The 13,137-nt window shown below is 45.2% G+C and overlaps 1 protein-coding gene across 2 annotated transcripts in view; it reads right to left on the reverse strand.

Annotated features, from left to right (window-relative positions):
- Positions 1-13,137, reverse strand: part of EFHC2 (EF-hand domain containing 2) — a 122,276-nt gene that overhangs the window by 72,945 nt on the left and 36,194 nt on the right. For both annotated transcript variants that reach the window (XM_075333539.1, XM_075333538.1), the window contains exon 7: positions 3,411-3,549. In XM_075333539.1, the coding sequence (XP_075189654.1) occupies positions 3,411-3,549 (139 nt within the window). The remainder of the gene's footprint in view (positions 1-3,410; positions 3,550-13,137) is intronic.

Consider the following 13,137-nt stretch of genomic DNA (forward strand, 5'->3'; position numbering starts at 1 on the left):
GGAGCTGGGAGCCACAGTGCAGCCAGAACTTCAGAAGAATGTGCAGCCACGCCATTATATGGAATGTTGGCGTGTCACAATGCAGCCAGGGAAAGAGACAGACACAGACAGGGAAAGAGACAGACACAGGGAAACAGACAGACAGGGAAAGAGAGGGAAAGAGACAGACAGGGAAAGAGATAGACAGGGAAAGTGACAGAGATAGATAGACAGACAAGGAAAGAGATAGATAGACAGACAGACAGGGAAAGAGATTGAGACAGACAAAGAAAGAGACAGAGACAGTCAGAGGCAGACAGGGAAAGAGACAGACAGACAAAGATAGAGAGACAGAGAGATATATACAGAGGGGGAGACAGACAGAGAATTGGAGAGAAACAGAGAGACAGTTACTATCCCGGGCGTTAATATATTCTATTTATACATTCTATCCCGGGAATGTTAATACATTCTATTTTGTTAACAGCAGTTATTAACCCGGGCGAAGCCGGGTAGTACAGCTAGTTATAAATAAGGATATAACATTATCTAAAATAAAACCCCTCTGTATAGTACAAAAGGGTTTTACAAGGACAAGGAAAACAAAATCATAGAATTGACCCGAGCAGAGCGGTAATTTGGTTGCTCTAGATTAACCTTACATTTCACAAATATAATTGATTTAAGTTGTGTTGATGTGTATGTAATCAATATTAATGCAATAAAAGTCTCTGTTACAGAAAGCTCGGAATGAATAGAGGGTCAGTTTGCTAAAGGTACCAATACACAAAAAGCCTCTTTGGAACATAGTGAAATTCTGTCCACTGTCCTAGCTAACAAAATGCACATTTTTAAGGTAGGTATGCGCATGCACTCTTCACAACGTCTTTTTCTGGCGAATTCTGCTCTGAAAGAGTGCTAAAGGGTCAACAGAAAAAACATATTCAATTCTAACGACTTAATGTTTACATGTTCCGGCTTTTAACCTCTAAAGGCCGCTTTACACGCTGCGATATCGGTATCGATATCGCTAGCATGGGTACCCGCCCCCATCTGTTGTGTGATACGGGCAAATCGCTGCCCGTGCCGCACAACATCGCCCAGACCCGTCACACTATATACCTACCCGGCGACGACGCTGTGACCGGCGAACCGCCTTCTTTTTAAGGGGGCGGTTCGTTCAGCGTCACAGCTGCGTCACTGAACCGCCGCCCAATAGAAGCGGAGGGGCGGAGATGAGCGGGACGTAACATCCCGCCCACCTCCTTCCTTCCGCATAGCGGCCGGGAGGCAGGTAAGGAGAGGTTCCTCTTTCCTGCGGTGTCACACGGAGCAATGTGTGCTGCCGCAGGAACGAGGAACAACTTCGTTACTGCTGCAGTAACGATTTTTGAGAATGGACCCCCTTGTCACCGATGAGCGATTTTGCACGTTTTTGCAACGATGCAAAATCGCTCATAGGTGTCACACGCAACGGCATCGCTAATGCGGCCGGATGTGCGTCACCAATTCCGTGACCCCAACGAGTTCGCATTATCGATGTAGTAGCGTGTAAAGCCCCCTTAAGGCTATGTGCACACCTTGCATTTTTTCTTGCGTTTTGGTTGAGTTTTAAACTGCACTGTGTTAATGACAAACTGCATGCATTGTGTTTCCCCAGCAAAGTCTATGAGAAGTCAGAAATTCTATGAGCACGTTGCTTTGTTTTCGGCAGCATTGTTTGACAAATATTTGTCAAAATCGTTGCCTAAAAAAAAGCAGCATGTCACTTCTTCATTGCATTTTGTGAACATTTTTCCCCCATTGAAATGAATGAGGTGTGTCAAAACACAACCAAAATGTTTAGCTGTGCGCTTGCACTGCATTTTGGTTGCATATTTGATCCATTCTTGTCAACAAAAATGCAGGTCACCCACATCTCTTGCTCTCTCTCTCTCTGTGTGTCTCGGTCTCTCTCACTCTCTCTCTGCGTGTCTCGGTCTCTCTCACTCTCTCTGTCGGTCTCTCTCTCTGCCGGTCTCGGTCTCTCTCACTCTCTCTCTGTCGGTGTCTGTCTCTCTCTCTCTGTCGGTCGGTCTGTCTCTCTATCAGTCTCTCCCCCCTCTCTCCTTCATACTCACTGATCATCGGCACGGCTGTCACATGGCTCCCACATCCTCTCCTGCTTCTGAAACTGCCGGCCACTCATTAGGCTCATCTCATGTTCTCTTCATCCGCTCATTAGACTTATCTCATATTCACTGCTTCCCCCGCCCACTGTCGCCTATGATTGGCTGCAGTCACACACGCCCCCATGCTGAGTGACAGCTGTCAGACTGCAACCAATCACAGCCACTGGTGGGCGGGTCTATATCGTGCAGTAGAATAAATAATTTAAAAAAAATGCGGTCCCTTCCAATTTTGATACCCAGCCACGATAAAGCCTCACAGCTGGGGGATGGTATTCTCAGACTGGGGAGACCCACGTTATTGGGAGCCCCCCAGCCCAAAAATATCAGCCAGCAGCCGCCCGGAATTGCCGCATCCATTAGATGCGACAGTCCCAGGACTTTACCCAGCTCATTCAGAATGCCCTGGTGCAATAGCAATCGGGGTAATAAGGAGTTAATGGCAGCTCATAGCTGCCACTAAGTCCTAGCTTAGTGATGGCAAGTGTCTATGAGACACCCCCTCATTACTAAACTGTAAGTGAAAGTAATAAACACGAATACTGAAAAATCCTTTATAAGGCTATGTGCGCACGTACATGCTGAAATTTCTGCAGCGATTTGGCAGCACATTTGGCTGCGACATATCACCATGAATATCGTTCGCGGAATTTCATTGCAGAAACAAGAATTTTATCACTCCTGTTCTCAGTTGCTGTGAATATCGAATTAGACTCCACCATTTTGTTTTCCCGCGTGCGTAGAACACTGTTGTCATAAGCAACAAACACAGCATTTTGAAAACATATATTAGACACATAAGGCTTTCATGTGATGTAGCATTTGTTACCATAGAAACAAAAAAAGATCACAAAGCCAAAGACTTATCAGCAGCCCCTCGTATTAACGCACAATACAGTGCATGTACATATACACAGGTTTAAGGGGAAAAAAGTTAATGGAAATTATTCTTTAAGTAACAAAAAAAAGTCCACAAAGGTGGACAAACCCTTTAAGTCTTTTACATTTGGTTCTCTACTAAGTCCTTTATTGTAGTTTAGCACTGGAAACAAACTTTAGATTATCATACTTTCTGGATTATTAGATTCTGGATTAAAGGAGTGTAAATTATTAGAAATTGCATACATAAACCTCAATTATACAGTATATAGTCTTCCTGTGCACACTTGGATTTTTAGCTAAACAATATATAATAATAGTAATACCAGAATTTATATTAACAATAAAATATCCCATCCAGTTTATATTCTCTATTATTCTTACCAATTCCATATTTGGTTTTGTAATAATTCTTGGTAAATTCATCACAGTCGCACAAGATTATCTTTCTCCCCCAAGCATTGATTGCTGTACCAATTGTCAGATCACTGTCGTTGTAAAATTCTTGATGCACAGATCCTGTCTGTTAAAGGATATATGTATAAAATACATAGTTACATAAATTGAAAAAAAAAATCAAGTTCATCCTTTCTCCACCAGTTATAAATTCTCTATCGCTAGATTTTTTATAACCCACAAGGTCATATGTTGTGAGGAAATCATCCAGCCCTTTTTTAAAATCTGTTATAGTGTCTGCCATTACTACCTCATGCATTCAGGTATTCCACAGTCTGACGGCTCTAACTGTAAAGAACCCTTTCCAATTTAACTGCCAGAATCGTCTTTCCTTCACCGTAATGAGTGCCCCCTGGTCCTCTGTAAGGTCTTTGGAAGAAATAAGTCATGTGCCAGTCCTTTATATTGACCACACATGTATTTATACATATAAATGAGATCTCCTCTGAGACGTCTTTTTTCTAAGCTAAACATATCTAACTTTTCCAACCTCTCATCACATGGGAGGACTTCCATTCCTTGTAGCAGTCTAGTTGCCCGCCTTTGAACTGACTCTTAGCTTCTGAATGTCCTTTTTAAAATATGGAGCCCAAAACTGGATCCCATATTCCAGATGTGACCTTACAAGTGATTTATAGAATGGTAACAATACATTGGGATCACGGGATCTAATCTTTCTTTTTATACACCCTAAAATCTTGTTTGCTTTTGCAGCTGCTGCTTGACATTGAGTATTGCTGCTCAGCTTATTTGTAACAAGAATCCCCAAGTCCTTCTCCTGTTCTGTAGTCCCGAGTATATTTTATTTTAAAGTATATACAGAAATAATAATAATTGTATGAAACTTTTTTTTTGTCAACACCAAAAGCATTAATAGTTCAATATATCCAGTGCTTTTTTTGCGGCAGTACGTGCCGGTACGGCGTACCGGAAAATCTGAAGAGCGCCTCTGGCTCTGTCCATATGGCTAATTTGTAAACTATACAAATTAGCCATGTGGAGCGGAGGCACAAGCCAGAGGCGTCTCTAGGGGGCGCTGTCGGGCTGCCTGATGCTGCGGTGTGGAAGTCTGCCAGGGTGGGAGCCGCTATTCTCTGAGCGTGGCTGTCACGCTGACAGCCGCACTCGTAGAAAGTGCAGCACGCGGCTCCCACTGCTCAATTGTCCTTGCATCTGTCAGACGCGAGGACAATTGAAGTAGTGCTGTGTCGGTCGTGAACGATCCGACACAAAGATCCGGCTCCCTGCTGTGACTGACAGGAGCTGGATCACCAGTGTGAGCCACTAACATTTCTAAACGGCTCTTTTCGCCGCTGAAATCCCGCCAACCCGCAGCTAAACTCCGCCTACTCAACAATCTAATTGGTCACTTGTAAGTGGGCGGGGTTTAGCCGTAGGTGGGTGGGGTTTTGCCGTTGTTACTATAATCTTAAATATGTGTTCACCTGTGGGTGAACACATTTAATAAGGAGCCGAGAACGATCTGAAAGATCCAGCTCTTTTTGGTGAGGAGAGCCATGGGAACCAGATCACCAAAGAGCCGGACTGCCCATCACTAAATTGAAGCGGTGATGCCGGCGCTGACGTCCGGGTCAGAGCGAGGACTTTCATGTGATCAGGTCAGCTGATCAGACTGCTGATCCGGAAGCCAGCGCCGCAGCGCAGAGGCGGCAGAGAAACGCTGATAAGTGCTCCACTGTGGAGCTGAAGAAGACATGAACGGAGGAACATTATGGGGTAAGAGGGGAGTATTTATGAAACAGTATGGGGGAGAGAGGGTGGGGGAGGGAACTATCTGCGGACACACTTTGGGGGGACAAAGGGTGGGGAGAAGGAAATATGTATATACACAGTATGGGTGGGGGAGGGAACTATCTATGGACAGAGTATGGTGGGAAGAGAGGATGGGGAGGGGGAAGTATCTTTGGATACAGTATGGGGAGTTAGAGGGTGAGGTTTCATGCATGGTGAGAGAGAGGATGAGGTTTCATGCATGCGGAGAGAGAGGATGAGGTTTCATGCATGGGGAGAGAAATGATGAGGGGTGATATATGGGGAGAGAGAGGATGAGATTTCATGCATGGGGAGAGAGAGGATGAGGTGGTGATGCATGGGGACAGAGAGGATGAGGGGTGATGTATGGGGACAGAGAGGATGAGGGGTGATGCATGGGGACAGAGAGGATGATGGGTAATGCATGGGGACAGAGGATGAGGGGTGATGCATGGGGACAGAGAGGATGAGGTTTCATGCATGGGGACAGGGAGGATGAGGGGGGATGCATGGGGACAGAGAGGATGAGGGATGATGCATGGGAACAGAGAGGATGAGGGGTGATGCATGGGGGCAGAGGATGAAGGGTGATACATGGGGACAGAGAGGATGAGGTTTCATGCATGGGGACAGAGAGGATGAGGGGTGATGCATGGGGAAAGAGAGGATGAGGTTTCATGCATGGGGACAGAGTGGATGTGGAGCGAACTGGAAAGAAATTTTGAGGACAGAGAATGAAGAGTGACATGGTGAATGTGAGGGGCACAGAATAAAGACTGGGTAATGGAGGGGGGTGGTATGGAGAGGAGGCAGAATGAGAGGACAGTGTGAGGTTATAGCAGGGAGGGGGAGTGTGATGAGGGCACAGTATAAAGACTGGTCAGTATAAGGGGAGACAGTATAAAGGACATTGTAAACAGTAGGCTCAGTTTGGAAAGAGGGAATATGTGGGCCATGTACCATAAGAGGGACAGTGTGGGTCATATTTTGTGCAGAGAATACTGTGAGGGTCATTATTTATTCTGGGGCACAGTGTAGAGCAGATATTTTTAAGTAGAAGTATTATAATCATTCTGATACTTTTAGGGGCATCGTGTCGGGATGTGTTACAGAAGACCGGAGAAGATGGAAATCTGCAGAGACGAGATGTGAATGTGAAAAGTCATCATTGCGTCAGGACAAGATGAAGAATAGAAAGAAATGACTAGAGACAATATCGTCTATAAGGTACCTGAATGTAAATGTTTATTTGTGATACTGACAATGTCTTATCATTAGGTCTTGGTCTCACTTCCACATTGCTTCTGATGTGAGTGCAATGGGACCCCCACTGATCAGCTGTTTTTGGTGCAGGTGGCCGGAAATGCTTATTTCTGGATCTGCTCTGTCCTCTGATGGTGTCCGCGGCCGGGTACTGCACATCCGCCTCATTGATTTTAACAGGAGACTGCTGCCACTATCCGACAAAGTAGCAGGTCCAGAACTAAGCACTTCCGGCCACCTGCCACCACCGACACCTAAAGTAGGGAATTGGCGGGGTTGCCAGGTGTCGGACCCCGACCAGTCAGACATTGGTGACCTATCCTAAGGAAAGGTCATTAATGTTAAAGTAGTGGACAATCTCTTTAATAAAGTCTTGTGCTGTCTGACAAGTTAAGGGTTACTATGTTTTTATTTATGTTGTTAGGAGCATTAACCCCTTAGTGACGGAGCTAATTTTCACCTTAATGACCAGACCAAATTTTGCAATTCTGACCAGTGTCACTTTAGCAGGTTATAGCTCTGGAACGCTTCAACGGATCCCACTGATTTTGAGATTGTTTTTTCGTGACATATTGGACTTCATTTTAGTACCAAATTTTGGACAAAATTTTTTGCGTTTATTTGTGAAAAAATATGAATTTTGGCAAAATTTTTGAAAATTTTGAAATTTTCAACTTTTGAATTTTTTTTCCGTTAAACCAGAGAGTTCTGTGACACAAAATAGTTAATAAATAACATTTCCCACTTGTCTACTTTACATCAGCACAATTTTGGAAAAAAAAATATTTTTTGTTAGGAAGTTAGAAGGGTTCAAAGTTTATCAGCAATTTCTCATTTTTACATCAAAATTTACAAAACCATTTTTTTAGGGACCACATCACATTTGAAGTGATTTTGAGAGGCCTAGATGACAGAAAATACCCAAAAGTGACACCATTCTAAAAACTGCACCCCTCAAAGTACTCAAAACCACATTCAAGAAGTTTATTAACCCTTTAGGTGCTTCACAGGAACTAAAGCAATGTGGAATGAAAAAAGCAAAAAATAAAATTTTACCTAAAAATGTTGCTTTACCCCAAATGTAATCAATTTTAGAAGAAATAACACAACAAAATGGACCCCAAAACTTGTTACCCACTTTCTTATGAGCGCGGTGATACCCCATATGTGGTCAGAAACCTCTGTTTGGGCAAATGGGAGGGCTGGGAACACAAGGAGCAATATTTGAAGTTTGGAAAGCAAATTTGGCTGAAATAGATTGCGGGCACCATGTTGCATTTACATGTCCGCTAAGGTACCTAAACAGCAGAAACCCCTCACAAGTGACGCCATTCTGGAAACTAGACCCCTCAAGGCTTCTATCTAGGGGTATAGTGAGCATTTTGGACCCACAGGTACTTCACAGATTTTGATAACGTTACGTTGTCATATTGAAAATTTTCATTTTTTTCTCAAAAATGTTGCTTTAGCATTAATTTTCTTACTTTTTCAAGAGATAATTCCAAAAATTGGACCCCAACGTTTATTACCCACTTTCTTATGAGCGCGGTGATACCCCATATGTGGTCAGAAACCTCTGTTTGGGCAAATGGGAGGGCTGGGAACACAAGGAGCAATATTTGAAGTTTGGAAAGCAAATTTGGCTGAAATAGATTGTGGGCACCATGTTGCATTTGTAGGGCCCCTAAGGTACCTAAACAGCAGAAACCCCCCACAACTGACCCCATTTTGGAAACTAGACCCCTCAAGGAATTTATTTAGATGTTTGGTGAGTACCCTGAACCCCCAGGGGCTTCACAGAACTTTATAGCGTTGAGCCATGAAAATAAAAAAATTTAATTTTAACACAAAATTGTTACTTCAACCATGTAGCTTTTTTTTCACAAGGGTAAAAGAAAAAAAACACCATAAAATGTATTGTGCAATTTCTCCTGAGTTCGCCGATACATCATATGTGGCGGAAATCAACTGTCTGGGTAAACGGCAGGGTGCGGAATGAAAGGAGCGCCATTTGACTGCAAAATTGGCAGGAATCATTAGCGCACGCCATGTTGTGTTTGGAGACCCCCTAAAGTGGCTAAACAGTAGAGCTCCCCCACAACTGACCCCATTCTGGAATCTATACCCCTCAAGGATGTTATCTAGGGGTATAGTGTGCATTTTGAACCCACAGGTACTTCACAGAATTTTATAACAATAGGTTGTCATATTGAAAATGTTCTTCTTTTTCACAAAAGTGATGCTTTAGCACCAAATTTTCCACTTTTACAAGATGTAACACCAAAACGTGGACCCCTCATTTTGTTACCCACTTTCTTACGAGTCCAGCGATACCCAACATGTGGTCAAAAACGTCTGTTTGGGCAAACGGCAGGACTTGGAAGGGAAGGTGCACTTTTCAAATTTTGGATTATTTGATTTGCAGAGCCTATGTGTTATCAGAACAACTGAAAACCCACATAAATGGATTTTTTGTACATTTTATCTTGGAGTGAAGGGAAAAATGTGGAGGAAAATACCGCCAACTATATGGCAGACTTGTGCTTGTTCCAGAGATGAAGGAACACCAGGAGGGCTAGAAGGACACGTTAATTTTTCAGAGACTGGTCGTACAATGTCTGTTTAGCATCATCAATCCCTATATGAGGGACAATTGTGCCAGACGACATGGTACATCATAACAGGCTCCTACCTGCCAAGGTCGAAACCGCTATATGCACAAAACAACCAGTCCCCCACAGGGTTATAAAAGTATTGTCCAGTGCAGGAGGTTCGGCAAGAACCATGCAGTAAAGCCCATGGTGTAAAATTACAGAACAGCTTCAGATCCTCCAATAAAATTATCATGCCCGTATCACCAAGACGTAGTTGTAATAGCAGTCAGACTAAGATGACTGGTGCTAAAACTTTGAGTGATCAAATCTTGGAATTATTTGTCAGATGATCAGATGTTTCAAGAACATTTGCGGGGTCCACATTCTGGAGTACGCAGACGTGGGCATATGACGAGAATTTGTCTGCATAACACTTCGGTATGTGAGTGATCAAGTCCTGGAATTATTTGTGAAATGGGGTAAAATGTGTTTTACTGATGAAAATAGTAAATTTTATTTGACAAGTAACACAGGGGCTCACTACACAGGAAATATAAATGTTGTGAAAGAAAAACCCTACCACACAATTTGGGAATAGTGTATGATGTCTAATAATTGTGGGATGTGTGGTAGATCTCGAAGCAGGGGGTAACACAAAGTCCTGGCTGGGAAGGGCACATGGGACAGTAATATCTTGATTCGCTCCTATTGCCCTGTTTGCTGCAGACCCGGCACCTTTTTTTAGGACGGTTTTGGGTGGGAGTAGGAGGCATGAGACGCATAAAATGCCGTTCCGTTAGTCTCCGGGCATTCTCTGACTCGAAGGCTGCCTCTGGTGCCGCTGAGTCAAACATGAGGGACTCAATAATTTTTTCCTGGTATTGCAGAAATGTGAGGGGCCCTTGTGATTTTTTATACAGTACAAAACTGTTGTAGGTAGCAATCTGTATCAGGTAGATTGCTACCTTTTTGTACCAGGCCCTCGTTTTCCGCTTTACCAGGTATGGTTGGAGCACCTGGTCAGACAGGTCCACGCCACCCATAAACCTGTTGTATTGGGTCACACAGAAGGGTTTCTGTTTGTCCCTGGTGGCTCCCCTCTCTCTGACCGACACAGTGGTGTCCTCATGCAGGGTGGTGAGCATGTAGACGTCCTTGCGGTCATTCCACTTTACGGCAAGCAGTTTGTCACTTGCCAGTGCGAATGACGCCCCCTTGTCTAGACGTCTGGACACTAACTGTGCCGGCAAACCAACACGGTTTTTCCTTATTGTCCCACAGGCCCCTGTATTTGCAGCATGGAGGGATTGGTATAGGGGGATACTAGTGTAGTAGTTGTCGGTGTACACGTGGTAACCTTTACCAAGAAATGGCGTCATTAGCTCCCAGACAATTTTTCCTGGGATGCTAATTGTCTGGGGACAGTTGGGTGGGCTTATTTGGCGGTCCCTACCCTCATAAATGATAAAGTTACACGTGTACCCGCTGGTGCTTTCGCACACTTTATATAATTTTATGCCATACTTGGCTCTTTTGGAGGGGATAAACTGACGGAATGAGAGACGGCCCTTGTAGCTCATTAGGGACTCGTCAACCGAAACATTCTCCTCTGGGCTGTAGGAAGTTAGGAAGGACTCTTTCAGGAGGGATATTAGGGGTTTCAATTTATTAAGGCGGTCATAATTGGGGTCAGTTCTTGGGGGGACTTGGGAATTATCACTAAAATGGAGGAATCTCAATAGGGTCTCATATCGGGTTCTGGGCATTATGGCTGCAAATACAGGGGTGGCGTGGACAGATTTGGTTGCCCAGTAGGAGCGTAAACTGGGTTTTTTCACTATTCCCATGTTGAGGGTAATGCCTAAAAATTTTTTGATTTCCGGGACGCTTGTGGGGATCCAGGAACGGGAATGCACAGATGTTGGCTTTTGGGCAATATATTGACGGGCGTACAAGTTGGTGTGGTGGGTGATATGCTCAAGTACTTGTTGGTTAACAAAAATTTGGAAAAAATCCAGTGGGGCAAAATTGGTGACATTTATTTTTATGCCAGGGTCTCCTATGAAAGGGGGAATTTGTGGGGTAAAGGACGGGTCGGGGTTCCAGAGAGCATGGGGGACTGCAGAACTAGGTCCTGCCCCTGACGCTTCAGCAGCGGCGACTAGCGGGGTGTGGGACCCCGTGGAGGAAGCCGAATCGTCACCGCTATCCGAAAAATCTCTTTCTGAGGCCGATTCGATCTCTGACCCAGAACTGCCGGAGGCAAGCAGTGAGTACGCTTGCTCTGCCGTAAACATCCTGCGGGCCATGGTTTTTGTTTTTATCCCTGGCTAACAAAAAATAAAAAAAAACCTAACACTAGTATTTTTTTTTTTTTTTTATATAAACCCTAAATTTTTTTATAAAGATTATAAAAAAAAATATTTAGGGGAATGACGCAGCGAGGGATGACGGAATGATGGAGGAGGGGATGATCACAGGGGGGTGATCAGAAAAATTGGGAATATGATGATCTTTGTGAATTTATAACTTTTTCTCTCTATATGGCAGCACGTAGTCTCTCTCTCTTCTCTCCCAGATCAACTACAAGGGAGAGAGGAGAAAGGCAGACCTAAATGCTGCCATATTTATCAAATATTGGCATTTTGACTACTGTGATAGGATCTATCACAGTATTCAAATCTAAACACCAATCAGATTTTTTTTTTTGTTGCCGGGTGCAGGAGGCAGATTATGCCAAGCATACTGCGCATGCGCCCGCCATTTTCCAGGAGAAGGGAGGAAGGGGGGCCGCGGGGGACCGGGGGACCGGGGGACCGGGGGGCCCAACGATCCTTTATTGAGGTACTGTGCGGTGGCGGTGGGGGAACGGGGGATCCCAGATCGGGTGGGAGATACCGGGATCTAGCGGATCGGACCCCGGTGGACCGGAGGGAGGGCTCTGGAGAACCGGAGGGGGCTCCGGGGAACCAGAGATCTCCGGTGGACCGGAGCAGGGATCAGGGGGAGGACATTTCCCTCCGATCTGAAATGTTTGATCATTTCAGATCGGAGGGAAATGAATGCGGCGGCAGCAGCAGCAGCTTTCAGCGCGCCGGCGCCATCTTGCAAGGTCTGGAGAACCGGAGGGGGCTCCGGTGACCAGACAGCTCCGGTGGACCGGAGGAGGGATCAGGGGGAGGACATTTCCCTCCGATCTGAAATGTTTGATCATTTCAGATCGGAGGGAAATGAATGCGGCGGCAGCAGCAGCAGCAGCAGCTTTCAGCGCGCCGGCGCCATCTTGCAAGGTCTGGAGAACCGGAGGGGGCTCCGGGGAACCAGAGATCTCCGGTGGACCGGAGCAGGGATCAGGGGGAGGACATTTCCCTCCGATCTGAAATGTTTGATCATTTCAGATCGGAGGGAAATGAATGCAGAGCCGGCGGCGGCGGGAGTTTTCGCCGCGCGTCGGCGCCATTTTGGATGTCCGGGAGGGGGGTGGGGGGTGGGGGGTGATTTTCTCCGGTACCGGGGGCTTTGGGGGCACTAGGGGCTTATATTTCTTTATCATCTGACATGTTTGATCATGTCAGATGAGAAAGAAATTAGTAGTATTTGCCATTTTTTTTTTTTTAATGTTGTCGCCGGTATACGGTGTATACCGGCGATCACATTATCGGGGAACAAAAAAAACACCCCGATTCATAATCTTGGGGGTCTCAGCTACCCCCGGTAGCTGAAACCCCCGAGATTTTTCGTCACTGGGGGGCGCTACAACCTTTTTCCGGCCTGACGTCTCAAGACGTCGGAACAGAATAAGTACCCTGTTTTTCTGACGTCTTGAGACGTTAGGCCGTCGCTATGGGGTTAAAGGGGTTGTTCAAATTTGTGATGAGTCTGCAGTCACTCCTTGTGTCACTCTGTGATTGCAGCCTTCTGAATTCTCACAGTGTTCACACTGCACGCTGTCAGGATTCTCTGGTGCCGGCGGTGAGAGTGGGAGGTTACGAAGCTGCAAATATGCGATTTACATAGATGTGGTC

This window comes from Anomaloglossus baeobatrachus, chromosome 2, assembly GCF_048569485.1.
Source record: "Anomaloglossus baeobatrachus isolate aAnoBae1 chromosome 2, aAnoBae1.hap1, whole genome shotgun sequence".
NCBI lineage: Eukaryota > Metazoa > Chordata > Amphibia > Anura > Aromobatidae > Anomaloglossus > Anomaloglossus baeobatrachus.